The following is a 21,238-nucleotide window of genomic DNA, read 5'->3' as shown; positions in this document are numbered from 1 at the left end:
CACTTTCCACAGCACCGCTGACAGCATTGTCTTTGTTTCTTTAAAGCTATGACACCGAGGGAAGGGGTTATATCACGTACCAAGAGTTCCTGCACAGACTGGGCATTCGATATTCCCCGAAGGTCCACCGGCCCTACAAGGAAGACTATTTCAACTTCCTGGGTCACTTCACGAAGCCCAAGCAGGTCCAGGAGGAAATCCAGGAGTTGCAGCAGATCAGTGACAGGTGGGTGTGTCAGCATGGGGAGCCGCCTCTGAGCTCTGCCCTTATTCACCCAGACAGCAAAGGCTGCTCTGACAGGGTTCCTGTAAGACCGCAGCATCATGCGACACCACGGAGCCTAGAAACCACTTCTGCTAAAGAGCCATGAATCCAGGAAGCTTTCCCCATACATTCACATTTTCCACGCTCTTCCATATTTTATCACCCCCCCCCCCCAACATCGCCCTTCCTAGCTGGGCACTGAATGGTGCCTGCACCTTACAGGGGTCCATCCGGAATGCAGGCACCATAGGATGGCTGTCTGTGATACCCCATAGGTACCACGTCAACACCTTCAAATGAATGCATGCAGGAATGGATAGGGGTGGTTTAACTCGCCATTTCTGCTTCAAGGACTTTATCCCAAGGATAACCCAAAGCTGTTTGCAATTGGACCAGGTGACTCACAGCTGATCCTGAGTCAGCACGCCAGCCTCGGGGAGTGTGTATGACCTGGTGTCTGTCTATTGAAACCATTGGGGCACACCCTGGAATGCATGTGACCATGGTCCACAGGCCAGGAGGGTTTGAAATGTATGCATGAATAGGCAAGATCTGGGAGACACTGGGTAAAGGTAAGCTATGGCATATGTGGTTTCTCTTACCTTTACCTGCGTGTAGCTGTCCCTTGCTTGCCATTTCAAGTGGTGGGACTCAGCTCTCTCATCATCAGTATCATCTCCCCATCAAGCTACCCAAGGTCGTGAAAGAGGGGCTGCTGAGAACCCCAAAAGGAAACAAGGGAGACACGGGGGCAGGGTGGGCTTAAGATGCAAGCAGGTGAAATTTACCCCTGGTTTATGTCGATCTTACCGCACCATGGAAACTGCAGACAATTGAGTTTGCGGAACTCAGTGTAAAATACACACAAGGCTGGTATAAATCACATATGCCACAGACTGATGAAAAGTGGAATTTATCTTCAGCAGACAGGGCTGGCCTCATTACCCACGAGGGTCTTCATGCCTGTCTCTCCCCCCATGTGTGAGTAATGAGACCCCTTGACCCTTCTGATACGGACGCACTTTTCTCTCCTCTGTGATGGCGACAGCGCAGGGATGTGGTAGAGGTCTGTGTGCTGTGCCGTATTACATTCTGATCCTCAGGACCAGACAATTCATGCACACTCTCTTGACCTCCTGCCTCAGTGGTACCATCTCACCAGAGAAGACAGAACACCTGAGCAGCTCCATTTCCAAAACAAAGCAACTTAGCCCAGGCAGAGTGGGGCCCTGCCTGTAATCCCAGTGCCAAAGAGGGGGAGAAAAGTGGGTCCCTGGGGCCTCACTGGTCAGCTGGTCTTAACCCAGAGAGATACAGGCCAGAAAGAGACCCTGCCTCAAAACAAAACAAAATGGTGGCTTCCAAGAATCTTCCTTGGGCCTCCACGCACATCTGTACACACATGAAATACTGGCTTGCAGGAATCATTAAATAATGGCTGCCCATCAGGGCGACTGGCTTCACAAACCCAGATCACACTGGTGGATGAAGTGAAGGGGCAGGGAAGTTTGCCTCCATCCCAAGGAGTTCATTTTGCTAGGAGTCGCCCTAGTGCATGTTGCCAGCAGAGCAGGCTTTTGTGATCCTGCCTTCATCTCCAGGCCTTTATTCTGCTCTTAAGACTGAGGGCGAGAAAAGCCAGCTAGCAGCCAGCCACCTGGCGCAGGCCCACGAGGGGAGGCTTGCGGGAGGGAGCAGGTGGGCACAGCAGAGGAGGAAGTAGACAGGACTAGGTGACTACCGGTCACGGCTCTGTCCTCCTCGGCTTCACCAGCCAGAGCCAGAAGAGGGCAGGACCCCCAGGATGGCGCCCCGTGTGGGCCAACAGCAGCTCCGTTTGGCAGGACGCGTCGATCTCTGCTCCAGACCCCCATTTACTCCGTGCACATGTTTACCCTGAAAGGGAAATAATTACCGCTCAGAAGCCAGTCCAAGAAATGCTGAATGCCTCAATTTTCTAAAAATATGTTATCTCCAAAAACTGTTTTGATTCTCTCCGCTTTCATTTTGAAGAGCTAAGTGAGGTAGAATTTGTGATGAGAAGCAGGGGCTCCTCAGCCTGCGGCTGGGTCCACAGGACACTGTAAGCATCCCAAGGCTGTGCTGTCCATTACACCCAGCCGGCTCACCTGGGTTAGATGTCGGACTCTCCAGCCCCTTGTAGATGGGAAGCCCACAAGAGAAGGGCCTGGATCTCCACGTAGCTTCTCTCAGTGCCCCTCCCCCTGCCAGCTGGCCAGCGCCTCGCTGCAGTCTGCCCCCTTTGCATTCCAACAGTTGGGTTCAGTGGTACATTTCCAGCCTTGCTTAAGGAGTCACCCCTCCTCAAACACCAACTGGAAGTGCTGGACAAGAACCAGAACAGATCCACTGTTTGAAACTGATAACCCATTCTGTGCCCTGAGGGACAACCAGGAACCAAGCCTGCTGCCTGAGCCCCGTGGGGTAGGCATTTACTCAGTGGCTTAGGAGGAAGATGCTTAGAGATGTGCAAGAGTAGAGATGACACAGTTCGGGCAGTCCATCATGGGCCACACTCGGTAGTTATAACTTGCTGGCTTGGTGTGTCCGTGTGGCACATGCTAGAATCACCAGAGAGGAAGGAGCTTCAGTTGAGGAAATGCCTCCATGAGATCCAGCTGTGAAGCATTTTCTTAATTAGCGATCAATGAGGAAGGACGCAGTCTATGGGTGGGTGGAGCCATCCCTGGGCTGGTGGTCCTGGCTTCTACAAGAAAGCAGGCTGGGCAAGCCACTAGGCAGCGCCCTCCTATGGCCTCTGCATCAGCTCATGCCTCCAGGTTCCTGCCCTGCTCAAGTTCCTGTCCTGACTTCCTCTAGTGGTGGACTATGATCTGGAAGGGTAAGTTGAATTAACTCTTTCCTCCCCAGCTTGGATTTTGGTCATGGTGTTTTTGTCACAGCAACAAAACCCCTGACTAAGACCGTAGTCAGGGGGCTGCATGTTCAGGTGTGTACATGTGTGTTGCCCATGCAGAGGCTAGAGGTCAACCTCAGGTGAGGTGCCTCAAGCTCAAGCCTCCGTTTTCTTTGAGACAAGACCTGTCGGTGACCTGGAGTTTGTCATTCAGGCCGGGCTGGCTGGCAAGGCCCAGCGATCCACTTGATTCTGCCTCCCTGGTGCTGGGATTGCACCAGGATCTTGGCAGGGTTACTAAGATCCTTTGTGTCACCACACTCTGGGACGCTGGCTGTTGCTCTGTGGGTCATGCCCAGGTGGTGGCTCTGTTTCTAGAACTGAACACAGCTGACTAGAACGTGAAGCCAGGGCTGAGAGACAGCTCAGCGGTTAGACAGCTGAGTTCTGCTCCCAGCACCCACCCCAGGTTAGCCACATCTGCCTGGAACTCCAGCCCCATGGGATCTGACATCCCCTTCTGGCCTCCAAGGGGAGGACCACCCTCACACCCTCACACCCTCACACTCACACGCCCACATGTAGGCACACATAAGCACATAATTTAGAAATTATAAAACTAGAAATAATTGTAAGATGACAACATGAGGCGTCCCAGGATGCTTTATCCATAGCCCTTGATCACTGCCCTCATCCAGTCCTGTCATTTTGGTTCTGGCCAAAGTGTCCCTATGAGACCAGTGTTTAGAGCAACAATTTACTGCCACTTTGGGCTTGGTGGCTCCTTTCTTTCCCTTCTAACCCACCGTGCTGTGCACGTGTGTCCTCCCCATATCCCCAGACCTGTCTCCTCGCCCATGTTAATTCTGCGGCCTATTTGAGGCCCTGTGGGCCCAGCCTCCACAGCAGCCCATGTCACACAGTAGGTGCACACAAGCATTTATTGAGGGAAAGGGAATTTTCTTACCAGCCATATCCTTGCGTTAAACTCTTGGTTCCCTCTGAAAAGTACCAACTCTAATACAGAAAACGGGGTCGGCGGTTCTCCAGGGCGGTGCTGCTGCTGCTGCTAGCTGGCAGCAGAGGCTGCCGGCTTTTCTCTGGGACACCCCTCCTCCCCTTCACACAAACCCCTCTCCAGCCCTGCAGATACCTTCCAGATAGCTCTTGGCTGAGCGGCCAGGTTGTCACAGTAGAGTGGGCATCATGAGTCGCTTTTCTCCTGGACTGACATGTCTGAGGTGGCTTCTCTTCCAGGGAGAAACTCATGGAACATTATGAGGAGATCACCAAGGCATTCAGCGCAATGGACAGATCCAAGCCGGCCCCCCTCTGCAGGGTGCAGAAGGTGCTGCAGGAATGTGGGTGTCCCCTGAAGGAGGAGGAGCTCATCAACCTTCTGAAGAGGTTGCCTGCCCTCCCTTCCCCCATCCCTCCCTCCCTCCTTTTCCCTTCCTTCCCTTCCCCCACCCCCTCCCTCCCCCTCCCCCTCTCTCCCTCCCTCTCTCTCCCTCCCTCCATCTCTCCCTTCCCCCTCCCTCCCTCCCTCCCTCCCTCCCTCCTTTTCCCTTCCTTCCCTTCCCCCACCCCCTCCCTCCCCCTCCCCCTCCCCCTCCCTCCATCTCTCCCTTCCCCCTCCTTCCCTTCTCCATCCCTTCCCCCTCCTTCCTTTCCCCCTCCCCTCCCCCTCCTTCCTTTCCCCCTCCCCTCCCTCCCTTCCCCTCCCTCCTTCCATTTCCCCTTCCCCCTCCCTCCCTCCCTTCCCCTCCCTCCATCTCCCCTTCCCTCCTTCCCCTCCTCTTCCTCCTCTCCCTCCCTCTCTCCCTTTCCCCTCCCTTCCTCCCTGTCCCCTCCCTCCCTCCCCTCTTCCTCCTCCCCCTCCCTCCCTTTCCCCTCCCTCCCTTTCCCCTTCTCTTCCTCCTCCCCCTCCCTCCCTCCTCTTCTCCCCTTCCTCCTAAAAAGTCCCTCTCTGTACTAATAGGCTGGTTACCCAGGTTTTTCCTCTCCTCCTCAGTCTTCTCACTTCCACTTCTCAGCCTTGACCCCGAGGCCACCTCGCTTGCTGCTCGCAGCACTGCCTTTCAGCCGCAAGCAAAGAGACTCCATTGACAATGCTTTAACTTCTCTCAGTGCCCACCCAGTTCAGGGCCTCCCCACCGAAAGCTGCAGCCCTATGGCCCTGTTCCCCCACCCCCTGCGGCTGCTCCCCACCCCCACTGTTGGGAGCTCAGGGCTTTGAGCCAATGGCCTTGGAGCAGAATGTGCCCTGTTCTAGAGGTCAAGCTCAGATCAACACTTCTGATTTTTGCTTTTAAAAAAAAAACTCGTGTCATTGACTTTCAAGGAAGACATGGGCTTTAGTCTGTGTCTCCACTGTCTTCTGTTAAGCCTCATTCTCCAGCGTCCACTGAGCAAGCACTTAGAACTTGGTACACACACTGCTCACCATACGTTGCCACACCTGACCTTGGGTGGGCCTCAAGCAGAGTCCACCTCACCATGGCCAGCTGTCATTTTCCTTTCTACATAGTGCTTTCCCTTAGGGTTAGGGTTAGGGTTAGGGTTAGGGTTAGGGTTAGGGTTATTCCTGTTTGTTCAGTGTCCTGGTTCCTTGTCACTGCTGATAACTCCCCAGCTCACCCTGGAACAAACATCTTTATCCAATGTGTCCTAGGACACACTATATTTGTGTTCTGAGATTTTGGGAAGTTTTCTTGACATAAGTTCCTGTCGTCGACCAGGGGACCATTCAAACTCGGTCCCTTCTGGTTTCGAGCTTTCTCACCTACTTTGTATTTCTTAATTTTCATTCCAGGATCCGGGAGAGACCCTGACTCTCAGTTCCAATTCTTCCCTCTCTGCCTGCCTGTCCTCCAGTGTCCTGTGCTTGGGTTTGTCCTATGAGTGTTGTTAGTGTCGTCCTGTTCTTAGTTCAAGGGTATTGACCTCATTTATCAGAAATTAACAAATTGGTTTTCAGAGTTCTCTTGGAGAGGAGGGTGTGACCTCACTTCTCTGTTAGGCCTTAGGCATGCAGCATGTTCAGTTTCTCCTTTTTGGACTGAGGCCCAGGCTGCTGAATCTGCGCTCACCCCAGCCTTTGATTTCCTGGATTCCATTCTCTGTCTGCTGGGGTCAGTCCTTCCTGTAGTAATTTTCTAGAAAATGGTAGACAAGAATTACATTTCCAGAATGGTTTCATTCTGGAATGTTTTAACCTCCCCTCATATAGCTTGTCGGCCTATATGCATCTGGAATCCAGGAAGAAAATAATTTTCTGGTTTTTGCAGACATTGCTTTGTTATGTGCAGGCTGTAAGAAACCCACTACCTTTGAGTGTATGTGTTTGCAGTTGTGTCTGTTTTGTGTGTGCATGTGCATACAGTGTATTATATGTATGTGTATGTTGTACATTATAGTATGTAAGTATATCAGAGAATATGTGCATGCATGTGCATTTATGGTATATGTAGTGCATACTGCATGTGTTTATGGTATATCATGTCCATATGCATGTGTGTGCATGTGTGTAGTATATATATGCATATGTGGTGTATTTGGAATGTGTATATTGTTTCATGTATGTATATGTGTGTGGTATGTGTATGCCTGAGGTGCATGTTTGTAGTATGTATGAAGTGTGTGTATGGAGTGTGTGTATATATGGAGTGTGTGCATATGCTGTGTGATAGAAGTGTGTGGAAATGGAGCTCCCTCCAGACCATCTTGAAGTGCTCACGTGTCCTCTCCTTTGAGTCTTCTCTCTGAATCTATTTCCAGCTGAATAAGAATTCATGCGTTCAATGAATAAATCATGGGAAAATAGACACAGATAAGTAATTAGTTAAATGGTTCTGAGAGAGTCTTGTTAAAGTGTAGTTAGACTCAATACTTCTATAAACAACACAAAAAGACCTCAGGCTTTCTGCTCTCCACCCCTCAATGGGTGATCAGCTTCCCTGCGCATTGAAGCCGTAATAAGGACCCATCACTCAGCCGCTTGTTCCTCCTCAAAGACCCCTTGATGATAAACATCTTGGCTATTGGTAATTACGTGTAGATTATTCTTTCCTAGATCCAAAATAGAGTTTTCTAAGCCCTCGCAAGGAGGTCCGAATGTGCGCTTGCTTTATTGCTGCATCTTCATACTGCGCCGGCAGCTCCTCCCTGCGCGTGAAGCGGTGCTGATTGTCTGTGTCCTTGTGTCCCTGTCACGTGATCCACGCCACCGCAGGCAGTCTAGGCCGCTCCACAGCTGTGTCTTGCGAAGAGCCGAGAGCCTCTCCCCTCCTTTAGCAGAGTCACCGGAAACTTGTCTCTCGCTTGCTCCAGCTTCCGCTTTTCTCCTTGGATGCTCGGTCCCACCCAGCTGACACTCCAGGGCCCCAGGAGCTCAACCACAGAAGTGAAACCTTTTGTTTGTGTGCACGCATGAATGTACATACACGTGCATGCTCTGCCTGCCTCTTTTTTTTTTTCTTCTATTTTTGAGACAGAGAACTGGATTATAACTCACCAAGTAGACTGTGCTAACAAGCTCCCCACACCCATGTCTCCTCCATCTCCACACTTAGCCAAAATGAGAAACAAACACAGGGTAAAAATTCAAAATCAGGCCCATTTTCTTATTGGCAAGCACTTTCCCATCTGAGCCCTCGCCCCAGCCCGGGAGCGGAGCACCATGAAGGCACGAGACTTTCAGCGTCTTTAATAAACACGCCCGAGTGTTCATGGACAACTCTTGGACCTAACTCAAGTTACTCTTTCGTAATTTAGAGGGAATTGTTCCTCCGTCTGAGTTGAGGGCATGAATAGGGCTGTCACTGCTGCACGGGTGTCCTTGTGGGGACATCTGCTGAGATGGAATTTTTATGAGGGAAATTTTAAGCTAGATAGTTTTTGCACAATACCCTTGGAGAGTTTTTGGCTTGACAACTCATTTCAGACAGGCTCGGAGAAGAATTTAGTGTCTCTGCCTCAGTTCCCCCATCTTTGTACTATCTCTGAGATACTTCCCTTCCGAGTCCCACTACCACACGTCCCTGCACACCCCACAGTTAAAGCCTCCGCCATGACAGGAACTCCCTGTGCAGCGTGCAACTGGCTGTTCCCAGTTACTTCCACTCTCCTCATCAGGCTGTTCTCCCCCACAAATGCCCCAGCAGGGTGCTGGCATCCATCTTTTACCCAGCAACCCTTGCTACCTCCTGCTCTCCGAGGCTCTGAGCCCCAGTGCCCAGCAGTTGGGTTTTGGGTCTTCAGGACAGGGCAGCCCATGGCCTCCCCTCTGGGGTATCCCTCAATCTTTCCTCTTACAAGCCTCTCCTTGTGGTAACATTCATGTGCGCATCAGAAAGCAGCACCTGCACGGGGGGGGGGGGGGGGGGGGGGGGGAGGGGTGCCATAGGGAGGCATGTTCCAGCAGGGTGGGCACCAACTTCTTCGAATCATCCTCTTTCCCACAGTGCTTCTGTATTCTGCAACTGTTTGTTGAGTGAAGAAGCAACTTTTTTTTTTCAATGAATGTATTCTTTTCTTTTGTGGGGAAGCTTGGACGTCGGTGTGCATAGCAATTACATCGACCCGGTGGAGTTCTTGAGAGCACTTGAGATCAGCTGGACCAGCAAAGCTCGCCCAAAGGAGAAGGAAGAGAGCTCGCCCATCAACTTCTCTAGGCTGACCCCAGACGAGGTGATGAAGAGTATGCAGGAGGTGGTGGAGACCTCCCAGCCTGCTTTGCTAAAGGTATGATCGTTTGCCAAGGGCCCCATCTTGTAAACTCACCCCTCCACCCCTCCCGGGGGCTCCAAGCTCCACCCCCTGCGACCCCACCACCTCTCTCCAGTCTGCTGGATGAGATTGCTGATTGGAGCAATGTTGTCTCCACTGTTGTTCTGTGAAGAGCGGCCCTGGCTCTGTCCAGCCCACTGAGGTGGGTCCAGCAAACACGCTGAGGTCTCAGGGGTCAGGCAGAGGAGACAAAGACAGCCGGTCTCATTCAAGGGATAAGGTGAGGCCGACACCCTGGGCTGTGCTCATACCTGCACTTTGGCACACAGGTGCCCACATTCACAGACAAAGATAATTTGTTTGAAAGGACAGAGAAGCCGGATAACGGTGACACATACACCCCCACGAGCCTTCAGTGTGCTCAAGCAAGTGACCCATGGGAGGGGGTGACATCAAAGCGGCTTTCGCTAAGAGGCTGAACAGGACAGGCTGTGTCACAGAGACTGGTGTGTGTGTGGAGGGACCCAGAGGCCATGGACCATCTGAGGTTAAGGGTGTCCCCATTTGCCTGATGGGGTACCTTGAGTCATGACAGTGTCTCTGGAAGGAGTGATTGGGAAGCACGCTCCTGAAAGTCTGTCCCCAGCCTGGTTCACAGGTGCCTAAGGTGGGCCACACCAACCCCAGGTGACTATAGTCAGCTCAGACCAACAGATTGTCAGAGGCTACTTGGACCTCATGCACAAGGACCCACCAGGAAGAATCTCCCCCATCCCCTCCCCCTCAACACACAGCAGAGGCCTAGCCATGCCACCAGGAGGGTTCTGTACTGAGGGAGGCTTCCAGTGCTTTGCAGACAGCCATGCTTCTGCCCTCAAGGAGCTCTGGTGGGGTGCCAACCCCCATGGATATCTCCTAAATCATAGCATGCAGGTTGGGGCGGGGGTCATTTTTCCTATTCTACAGGAGGGGAAACTGAGGCTGAGGGTGAATGAACTTGCCATAGCCTCACGGATTATAGGTGGCAGGGCTCTGAACATGGCTGGAAGCAGAGAGAGACCAGTCTGTGCCCTCTTCAAATCTGGAAGCCTAAGGATTTAAAGACCTAACTGGGCATGCTGGCTCATGCCTGTTGTCACATTGCTTGGGATGCTGGAGCAGGAGAATTGCTGCAGGTAACAGACCAGCCTGTGATCTACGTAGAACAAACCCTGTCTCCTCTGGGAAAAGTCTGTGGAGGTGTTTCCCTGAGATGTGCTACTATATTGCTTACCAGCAAGGTTAAATTAGATTATAAAGCCCTCTCTGGCAAAGAGGCTTCCAAGGCCGCCTCTAAATTTAGATTTAAACTTGGACTTGGTTTGGTTTGGTAAATGAGATCCACCCACTCCCTCAGTGTAAGGAGGTTAAGGTGGGCGCTTGGATCCAGAGAAGGAGGAAGCAGAAAGGTGGGTGTGGACCAACCAGCTGGGAGATGTTCCAGAACTCCCTCTGTCCTATAAAACACACATTGCCAGTTTCTAGCTCTCTGTGAGGACTTAGCATCCAAGGTCATTAATCAGAAGTAAAGGGGGGGTGGCAGCATCCCTGTGAGCTACAGGAGGCTGGTGTTCTCTTACTTGTCAGTTTCTGGACTGGTCAAGTCTCCCAGATTCTGTATATGGGCCCTTCTTTGGAACACCATGCAGCAACAGAGCTCTTGTGTTCAGGTTGCTTATCCTCTGGGTCTCAAGTGACACAGTTTGGCATCTCTTGGGATGTTTCTGAAGTTAGGGACCACAGGCCTCAGGGTGGAACCACAGTAGTTTCTGCAGAGAGTATAGGATGTGAGCTGTAGTGGGGGGGGGGGGGGGCAGGAGGGATGGAGGCTAAGGGTAAGGAAGAGAGGGAGGGATGAAGCTGGTTCAGGGTGGCCACCATAGGGGAAGGGACAGGGCATGCAAATACATTGCTAAAAGCCACCACAGATGCCACACACCTGTCTTGTTTCCAGGCAACATAGCAACACTATACCCTCATAATGTTTCATAGATTTCAAAGCCCTTTCCTATATATCTCCCACATCTGTGCTGTGGCTAGCAGGCTGAGCTTACACACAGACCCAGGGAGCTTCAGGCCCTGACATGAGAAGTAGCTGGACTCACATTACTTCTCAGGTTCCCAGAACATCATAGTATCATCTCCCCATATGACATGGCTTCTGACATCCTGACAGCATGAAGCCCTGTTTGCTTGGTTCTTCTTTCAGACGACTATGGCCCTGGTACCTACATCCCTGTACTCCCCAGCCAAAGACTCACTCACAACCACCCTTAGCAAGGTCCCCCTTTACAGAGAACATGCCTGAGCCGAGAGCGGTCAAGGACTTAGCTGAGCAGCCCAGGGCCAGGGACTGCCCCTTTGTGCCTTGCTGTGCCCCAGTATGCCCTGCTGCCTCAATGCCTGCCTGAAAAGCTCTGTAGTATCCTACACTCCCTGCTCCAAGGTGTGCCTAACTTGCACAGAACAAGAAAGGCTGCTCAGGAGAGCTGGGCTCGTGGGCTGCAGGCGCATTAAATTTTTTACTTTTAAAAGAAAGCATCTTAATCTGCCACCTGATATATATTTCCTCGCGCAATAAGAATGAATGATTTTGTTTCGACAGATGGAGAAGTGTGTGCATACTTTTTATAGCATGTTTTTACACCTTTGCCGTTGACGGCTGCACGACTCACGACCCACGGTGTGTCTTGATTACTGCACAGCTCGACCCGCAGTGTCAGGATGACAGCTCCACTCGTGGCGTGGGCACAGCCCCCGACACGTAGTCTGGGTCAACCACTGGCCAGGAGCATTTGCTAGCGTTTCCTCTGCCTTTGTGATGTTTTAGGCGTTCTCTGCACTGGATAAAGAGGACACAGGGTTCGTGAAGGCTATGGAATTTGGAGATGTCCTGAAGAGCGTGTGCCAGAAGCTAACAGATAACCAATACCATTACTTCTTGAGGAGATTAAGACTTCACCTTTCACCCAACATACACTGGAAATACTTCGTGGAGAACTTCAACTCCTTCTCGGACGAGGTAAGGCACCCCCCCCCTCAAAGCAGCTCACAGGGACAGCCGATTCGAACGTCATCCTTAGAGCAACCCAAGTGAAAACCCGTGATAAACTCTGTGGAGTGGTGGAAGGGAAATCGTATCCTTTCCTTTGTGGGGAAAGTGCTTTCTTGTTTTAAGAAGCCCGAGAGCTTGCTTTCACTTGCTGGCTTTAGCATTCAGAGCACCTTAGATCTCAGAACAAGATCTGGTATCCAGAGAGGTGCAGCCCACTGAGGCCAGGCCAGGGGCTGCACCGGCAGAGCCCCAGACAAGAGTCGGAGAACATGGAGGTGTGACGGTCCTGAAAGATGCACAGGTGGAAGGTAGAAAGCCCCCTGGACAGCCAAGCGGGCTTCATGAAGTGGGGTGGCAAAGGCTCCCTAGGGCTACATAAGTGACTCTGTGTCACTGACAAGAGCTCTAGCCTAGGCCAGTGAGGAAAAGCCATTCCACACAGCAGGCTATGCTGAGGGGACCCCGCCCTTGATGGAGGAACAAACGGATGCTCACACTAGTGCGGCTAACTGTCCTCTGAGCTGGCTGCTCTGGTCTGCTCTTGATGTCCTTCTCAGTTGCCAGACTGTGTGCGACCGTGTGCTGAACACTCAAGTTCAAGGTCCTCAGTCAGAACCACCTGGTTAGGCATCTCCTACTGATGGGCCAATTTTATAGGTAAGGACTCTGGCCCAGAGGTGGTGGGTGCTCCCCTGCCTCAGCCTCCCAGTCTCAGGATTACAGTCCTGAGCCAGCCTGCCCAGTTTTTACTCAGATTAATATGCTGGGTTTAGTTCACTCACATAATCTATTTTAAAGATCATCTCCATGTTAAATGGAAACACTCTTTGTCGAGAGCATGCTAGTATTCTTGTGTGTGTGCTCCCTACCCTCCTGTTGGGAGCATGTAGGTTATCTTGGGTTTCTTCCATGACAGGCAAAGCCTCTGTGCCTGTGTCCTGCGGCACACATGTATACATATGCACTCATGTGATGCATGTGTGTAAATATGCATGTGAGGCATGCACAGACACACATGTACAAGCATGTATTTGCATATGCATATGCACACACACACACACACACACACACACACTGCTGCTGCTGCTGCTTGCTGCTCCATGTGAAATGGCTATTGGTCCTGATGTTGCCTGCAGTCTCTTGGGTGGCTATGCAGGCGCTCTGTGAGTGGCACACCAGGCTTCCTGGTGCTGCATGGCCCCACCAGCCCTCTTTTCAGCCCCCTTAGCCTTGCCTTGGTTTTAATGAGGTCAGGCTGTGATGTTAGGCCCCCTGTCCCCTGGCTGTTACAAAGACCTTCTTCTGTTTTGTAGCAGGATTTTAATCTTCACAAATGGTGGCCTTTGCTCTCCCCTGTGATTATGCTTTCTGTCTTCCTATAAGAAATATGATGTTTGTTGTGTAAAGCTGAGAAAAGACAATGTTCATGTGACACCCCCACAGTAACAGTGACTTGTCCCTACAAGGAAGCAGCAAGCTCTGGATCAGGCAGGGTGCTTTCTGTGTGCTTCCCCATTGTTAAGCGGGTGAGGGAGGTGGACAGATCAGCTCCACCAAGTATTGCCCCCAGCCTGTCCTGCCAGCAAGGAAGGCAGTTTCCAAGCCAACGCCTCTGCGCCTCCTTGAAGACTGCTTTTCCTGTTTTGATTGCATTTGGAACTATGCAGAGTAGAGATGACACAGAAGATATAAACTGGGTGTCTTGGCCTTTTCCACTTATAGCAAAATGGTGCCGTGCCACCTACAGGCAGAATGTTGATGCTTAGAAACTTCCTGTTGACACTTTTACTCCTAAGCATTTAGAGTGTTCCCACTTTTGCCACTGTGATGTATTCTTCAGTGAACACTCTCCATTGTAAACCTATGTGTACATGTTACAGTTTCTAATGTCTATGAGGTGCATGCACATGTGCGCACATGGAGGCTAAAGGTTGATATCACATGTCTTCCTCAGTTCTCTCCACCATATTTACTATGCTTAGGTCTCTTGATGGTCAGCCAGTCTAGGTAGCCAGATTACCATAGTTTCTGTCTCTTGGGGGCTGACATCATAGGTGGGCCAGAACGCCAGCCCACTTTGCTGTTAGTTTTCTTTTTTTAATGTTCCATGGTCATCTGTTCTTTACATGTTAACCAGTTCTGGCTTTCTGTGATGTCTCCATGGGTGACATCTCCATCCATGGTGTTGCTATCTGTTGCACAAAGAACCTTCTCAGACAAGGGGTGATAGCCATGTTTATCTGCGGGTATAGGGATAAGTATTTAATGCAGTTGGGGATTGTGCTGGCTTAGGAACGAATATGCCTGCCCAGTTTCTTTGTGGGTTCTGGAATCCTAATCCTCTACTTCATGCTTGAGTGATGAGCACTTGATCTCCCAAACCAACCCTCACCCCCAGACCCTGTGTCTATATTTTATGGAATCCCAGAGCAAAAATATCTGGGGTGAAAGAGCAGGAATATCTTTACTGATCTTGAAAGCAACTCCCTATAAGATATTTTAAAAACAATTCTGTGACGCAATTGTGTGTATTGCATCATCTGAAATCAACATTGTTGAAGGCGATTGGATGTAGACAGTACATATAGCTCCAGGGAACACCTGTGTCCATCACACGCTATTTAGCGTGAACTCATAGCTTTGAAGGGAGGAGTTGAGATTGCCCCTCTGCTCAGCAATATGGCTTCTCTCCAACCCCTCTGCATGAGCCTTTCCAGTCAGACTCTGGGCAATGGTATTTGAGGTCTGCTAGAGTTTTTCAGGACTTTTGTGATTGATTTAAAATTATTTTTAATTTAAAAAATTCATGTCTATTTGTATGTGTCTGGGGTGTGTATAAACATATTGACCAGAGAGGTCAGAGATCTTGGATATCCTGGAGCTAAAGTTGCAGGAAGTTATAAATTACTTAGTGTATATTCCCTGCCTTCTAGAGTACCTGCTCCAGCCTAGACGACAGGGAACAAGGCCTAGGTCATATGTCTGATGCTAGGGTGTTCTACTGCACAACAACTAGGAAGCTGGACGCAGGCCTGTGTGAGAGGGAGGCTTAAAGGGGATGGGCCTCCCTAGAGATAGGCGTGATCAAGGCACTCAGTCAGATGGAAGAGCGTGCCAGCGCAGAGTCCGTGGTATGCAGGAGAAGGTGAGCTCTGTAGGGAAAGCTGTCATGGCTCTTGCCAGGCGTAGGGTCCTACAGTTCTTGAGTAACTTGATGGAAAGTAGAGGTGTCCAGGCCTGCTTGGACTGTATAACAAAAGATCTGTGGAAGCTAAATATGGAAGAGAAAGAGCCCATACCTGGAGGTAGGGCCTGGTGGTGGTGGTGGGGAATCTGAAGTCCCACCTTGGGTGCCATTTGTCCTCACACAGGACTCAGCAGGGGGCAAAATGCCACTAGACCTCTACCTGAGGCACTTGGAGCCCCTCATATTAGCTGATACAGCAGTGGTTCTCAACCTCCCTAATGCTGCAACCCTTTAATACTGTTCCTCATGCTTTGATGACCCCCCCCCACCCTAAACTTATTTCATGGCTACTTCATAACTGTAATCTTGCTACTGTAATGAATCATAATATAGATATCTGATATGCGAACTCCAAAGGGGTTGTGACCCACCGTTTAAGAACCACTGTATCACGCGTTCTCTTTACAAGACACACTTTGCCCAACACCCTGTGAAGGTTCTGGAAGAATGGCCAATGGAATGATGTTAAAGTGCTTCTCAGTGGAACACTGGGAAGAGCTAAGGCCACAATGATACCTGCCCCACCCTCTGTGCACCTTCCTTCATCAGGGAGTGACTGGTCATGGCGTGGGGGTGGGGGACACCAGAGAAGTAGCTGAACCCCAGTCCTGCATATCTCCCAGGGTTCTGGAGACACCTAGCTGAGAGATGTGAGCCAGAAGATTCTCGATTACCAGGCTGACAGGCTGAGGCAGGGACCACAGGCTCGAGGGACCACAAGGCCCCCTGTGGCCACGGCAAGGCACCATGTGGCTGCTCAGTTTGTCCTGTTTACTCACTGACTAGGGCAGGAAGCAGGGACACAGAGACCACCCACTGGCTCTTGAATGCTTTTCAGAGTGTAGATGCCTAGCTCTGGGCCACAGGGAAGGGCTGGGGACTCCTTCCTCCATGCGAGGAGGGAATTGGGGGAGAATAGGCCTTTGTCACTCAGCCTGCTACAGCTTCATCCCACCCTCTCACCAGGAGGGAAGAGAAGTCAGGAGTGGTAGGACTGAGTAAAGTCTCACTTCAGCTCATTAAGGGGACATCAGCCACCCTCTCCCTCTAGGAGACACAGGGGAGGCAAGTAATTAAAAAGAGATTACTGAAGTGTAATTAAAGAAACCAACACCTTCCTCATAGAGGGATTCAGCAGAGATTCCCCCCAGCCAAGGCCACTTGATTCTTGGGCTGTAGAACTGTACTCATGCCCTCAGTAAGACCTCAAGTGTGCCGAAATAATGGAGACCGTCATCTGGCTCCACCTACGTCTCATGCTGAGTGAACCTCAGTGTCCCTTCTCAGACATGTTTGTGACCTCACATCTTGTGGCCTTTGTGCAGGGACGTGGGACGAAGCCCTTCCCACAGGAGATGCATCCTGGGTCCTGGCTCCACACTGCGGCTCCTCCGCCCTAGGCCGTTCCTGCTCCCAGGGTCACCAGTGTAGTTAGTGCTTCGAAAGAGCAGGGTCAGGGCAGAAGAGCCCGCCCAAGACTGTGGGGAGTCTCACTGTGGGGAGGCCCAGGAGCCCACCTGCAAGCCAGGCCAGAGGCTCTTCCCACGCACAGCCCACTCACACAGGAAGACCAGCCCCATGGTTGCAGAGGTCAATGGGTCCATGAAGGAGAAGGTGACCCCAGTGTCCCTCGCCATTGGGGATCAACTTCTCCAGCATCCAACATGAAGGAGAAGTGTTGGGCTTAAAATGTGGCCCAGTGGCCAGGTTACAGGACAAAGGAGCAAGAGATAGGCCCCTCCTCAGCCAAGCTCCCTCTCAGCTCCCGAAAAGCATTCCACACCCAAGCGCTTTGTGTAGAAGACAGGGCATCGCCTTGCCTGAAGAAAATCACTCCTGCTCAGTGTAGTGTTTGGATCCACTGAGTAACAGAGGTGGGTTCAGCTCAGTGGTGGCACTGCCACTGGGTATACCAGGAAGCCAGGAGCCAAGTCCAGGGCTGCTGGGTCAAGGAAGTCCTGCAGAGAATGGCTACGATACAGTGGTGTCCTCTCTCTGCCTCTGTCTCTGTCTCTCTATGTCTGTCTGTCTGTCTGCTGACTAGTACTCCATAGCTCCTCATCCCGCAAACTGGGCATCGTGGGGTCCAGGTGTGCAGTGGACAAGGGGGTGCACTCAGAGGACCCCACTGGGTGACATACCTTCACAGAATTGGCCATGGCCACTCCTGCGGAAGCCTGAGTTTGTACTGTGCTGAGATACTAAGAAGAAAGAACAACTTGCCCACCCAGTGATTGTGTGTGGCCAGCCACAGTCATCATCTTGTCACCACAATCAAATGTCACCAGACAGGAGGGCATCAGGCAGTTGCTACGAGACAGCCACACCCCAGGCGTCCTCACGGATACTCTTCGCTGGTCCTCTCCATAGCCCTGCATGCCGTGGGCACATTATATCAGCATACCTTTCAGAAAGGAAGCCAAGGTTCAGAGAGCTGTGGCATGGCCCCCAGAACTTGCTGTCCAGGGCTGGGATTAGAATCCTACAGCTCGGTGAGCGCTGCTTCACTGTCCGCCCTTGGGACTGTCACATAGATTCCTTGCCCTGTGGTTGACACAGCGTCCAGCTTCGCAGGATCCCTGGCCCAGGCAATACCAAATAACTGGTGATGATGTGGTCAGTGGTGTGAAATTTATTTGAGTAGAGGAATTTATATTAGCATTTTCATAAGTGATTCCATCCCTGAGTTTATTGGGTCATTAGCCAAAGGGGGTGGCTTTGTGTCCCTGAACTTTGTCAGTTTCACACTTTCAAAGGGATCCATGAGGTGGGAGTTTGCACAGCTCTGGGTGGATTCTGTGTGAGTGTGCACAGCATTGCCAGAAGCGAGCCCAAGAGCTAGGAGACAGTGAGGGGGGCAGGGAAGAGAATCAGGAGGCAGGCAGGAGTGGTTTTCTTTTTTTCTTTTTTTTTTTTTCTTTTTTTTTTTGGATTTTGGGGTTTGGTTTTTTTGAGACAGGGTTTCTCTGTATAGCCCTGGCTGTCCTGGAACTCACTCTGTAGACCAGGCTGGCCTCGAACTCAGAAATCCGCCTGCCCCTGCCTCCCAGAGTGCTGGGATTATAGGCGTGAGCCACCACGCCCGGCTCAGGAGTGGTTTTCTGATGAGCCTGTGAACCAGGAAGGAAAGATGTGGGAGGGGAAAACATGCTGGAGGAACACTCTGTGAAGTCCCAAGTCTGGGGAGGGAGCACGCATCAGATGTGTAAGACATGAAGAATGGGCGAGGCAGCAGCAGGCCCTGTGGAGGAGGCCACAGCCTCTGTTCCCACCCATTCAGACATCTCTGAATGTCCTCTGGGGTGAGAGGTTTCAGTCTCCCAGTCACAGCCCTAGGACAGTACCTGGCAACTGCCCGGCAGTGTTTGTGAGCTTCTGAATCTTCTTCCAAGGAGGCCCTTGTGTTCTGCGTGGCTGTGGGAGGAATCATCATGGAAGCTTACTGTATGTCTGGAGTGGGACTACTTTGAGATCTGTCACTGGCGGGGAGAGCCGAAGGATACCACAAGTCCCACCTTTCAGAATCCAGCCCTGTGGCTCTGTCAGTCAGAAAGCCCCAAGCCACTCAGGATGGTGGGAGGATTTCGGAGACTGTACTGGGTCCAGCCTGCACTCTGTGAAGGCAGCTTGGCTAGCATCTTACTGGGCTGGGCCTCAGCAAGCACTGACAGGGTTGGTTTAATTTGGGGGCCTTTCCAGAGATGCTGTGGAAGCCAGAAATTCTCCGTGCACAGCTGTAATCAGCAACGTCGGGAGGAAATATTTGACTCCTAATTTGAGGGGATGTGGTTCATCATGGTTTCTCCACCAGGGAACAGTGGCAGGCAGCAGGCTGTGCAGAGCTGTGGTGAGGACAACTTGCTCACATCTTCAAGGATCAGGAGGTGGGGGACAAGGGGGGAGCAAGAGCCTGGACTAGGAATCTGGAGGCCAGTGACATACTTCCTGCACCTAGGCCCCACTTCCTATCGGCCCCCACAGCCTCCCAGCTGAGGGCCAAATGTCCAAACACACAAACCTGTGGGGATATGTCGCAGTAGCCTTCACAGTCCATGCCACCAGGACACTTGGGATGGCGCCTGGGGTAGTGGTATCATGCCTCCTAGGTCTTGACACCTGTCCAGTCGTCCTCCCTGGGGCACGCCCACTCCCTTTCCTGCCTCTGCCTCTTTGCATCGGGCAGGCACCACAGGTGAGCAGGAGAATCTTCCTCTCAGAGCTCAGACTTCATTTTCATCTAGGTTTTCAATGCTTTTTTTTTTTCTGGACAGGCAGTTTCATCGCTATTATTTTTAGATCCATTTTAGATTCATTTACCCACTGTAAATATAAATGAAGGCACAGTACAATTAATTTCCCTTAATCAAAATATTTGATGGAATGAAGCAATTTTTCAATTTTTGGAACTAATTATAACCTCCTCTAGAAGGAAGTGCCGAGTTCTGTGCTGTTTCTAATTAGAAGCCTCTTGCTGCCTGCTGAGTTCTTGAGGATAGGGTTTCTAAGGCTCCCCCACTCGGGGGGCAGGGGGGAGTCATAGATGACGCTTTGGGTTGTCTCTGAATCCCGACAGCAGAACTGGTTCTGTGAAGCGTGGCTGGATGGGCTAACTCTGGCCTTCCTAGTAGATTTGTACACCAGTGGGATTCTAAGCCAGCATTAGAGTGGACCTCCCTAAACCACTTTGTCTGAATGTGTTTGCTCTAGGGCAAGGTTAATACCATCTCTAGTACCATAGGTGCTTCAGTAGTATAAAGGTTACCAGGAGCTGGGCTGCTCAAGCCCTGAGGCTACACACACACACACACACACATACTCACACACACACACACCACGTGCACGCACACACACACACACACACACACACACACACACACACACACACGCACTGCTCTCTTTGTCTGCCTACCCTGATTCCTGTTCCCAGGCACCTTTGCTGTAAAGCTGACTGCTGGTGGGAGATGTCTCTGCATCTGAAGCTGACGGTGGTGTCTTCTCTGATTAGAAAGAACATTCCTCTTAGTTATAGGGGGAAAAAAAAGGCACAATTTCCCCCATTCAGATGGGGCACAAAAGCGTCAGACTGGGAGCCATCTGTTCCTTCTTGGCGCCCACGGGTGAGCGCTGCTGGGGGCTAAGCTGAGGCAGTGGATCCCGAAGGCCAGAGCCCAGCAGGCTCCGTGCAAACCCCGGGGAAGCCTGGCTCTGCCCCCAGGGTCGCGTGGGATCTCTGGGTGACACTGGTGTATATATGGGGGCAACAGTGCCAGGAAGTTGACAGTGGCCTGAAGACCTTATGCTAGTGCTTTAGAGGTGACGACAGCGGTGGTCCCTGTGGGTGGGATTTCCAGTGACCTTGCTTTCTCTGTGCTCTGAGTGACCGCCACGGGAGTGTAGGCATAATTCTGGTACACAGACAAAGACATTCCTAGCTGGAGCGAACAGTGACTGCGTCAGCCAGGGGTTCCATCTCCTTGTCCACCAACTCAGTCCCTGGATGTCATCTTGGACAGCATTTGAGGTCCTCTCTTTTCTCCCACAACCCCAACTTTCTGGTTAGAGGGGGATGATGTCACTGTCCCTGTTGTCTGGCTGGTTTGGAAGGGCATGTTTGGCCAGTACATGGTTGGAATGTAAGTACTGCCCTTCCTGCCCCACGCCTTCATGACAGTGTCAGGGGGGCCATGTCTCTTCCCGAGGGTCCTCCCACTTACCTAGGGGACTTGGCCCACGTCCCTCTCTCTCACCCAGGACACTAAGTTCCATATGAGCAGAGCATGGAGAGCCATTGGGTCCCTGGGTCCCCAGGTGAAGCAGATGTGCCACAGATAGCAGTAAATGGCTGCCTGTCCCAGCGTCAAGGCCTACTGTGTGTTTGCCCCGGGAGGATGGCTCAGGCAGGTGTGTCACCACTCCTGGGACTGGGACTAATCAGCCTAACCGCTGCTTTCTGGATGGAACTGCACAGATGGGCAGCAGCAAATCTGGGTCAACATCAGAGATGTGAGTCTGGCCAGGGCCCTG

General features: G+C 51.6%; 1 protein-coding gene and 1 long non-coding RNA gene across 3 annotated transcripts in view; one reads left to right on the top strand and one right to left on the bottom strand.

Annotated features, from left to right (window-relative positions):
* Positions 1 to 21,238, top strand: part of Efcab6 (EF-hand calcium binding domain 6) — a 177,819-nt gene that overhangs the window by 138,403 nt on the left and 18,178 nt on the right. Inside the window, exons 21-25 of one of the 2 annotated variants that reach the window (XM_052161365.1) lie at positions 47 to 234; positions 4,320 to 4,326; positions 4,401 to 4,550; positions 8,693 to 8,888; positions 11,743 to 11,934. In XM_052161365.1, coding sequence (XP_052017325.1) covers positions 47 to 234; positions 4,320 to 4,326; positions 4,401 to 4,550; positions 8,693 to 8,888; positions 11,743 to 11,934 — 733 coding nt within the window. The remainder of the gene's footprint in view (positions 1 to 46; positions 235 to 4,319; positions 4,327 to 4,400; positions 4,551 to 8,692; positions 8,889 to 11,742; positions 11,935 to 21,238) is intronic. The other variant, XM_052161364.1, reaches the window with a different exon arrangement.
* LOC127667954 (uncharacterized) lies at positions 111 to 5,300 on the bottom strand. The gene is made up of 3 exons (XR_007973963.1): positions 5,134 to 5,300; positions 4,297 to 4,515; positions 111 to 2,161 (listed from the first exon to the last, which is right to left on the bottom strand). It is a non-coding gene; the product is annotated as an uncharacterized LOC127667954 (long non-coding RNA).

This window comes from Apodemus sylvaticus, chromosome 17, assembly GCF_947179515.1.
Source record: "Apodemus sylvaticus chromosome 17, mApoSyl1.1, whole genome shotgun sequence".
NCBI classification, from domain to species: domain Eukaryota; kingdom Metazoa; phylum Chordata; class Mammalia; order Rodentia; family Muridae; genus Apodemus; species Apodemus sylvaticus.
The sequence above is the reverse complement of the archived record's forward strand: the minus strand, read 5'-3'. Positions and strand labels throughout refer to the sequence as shown.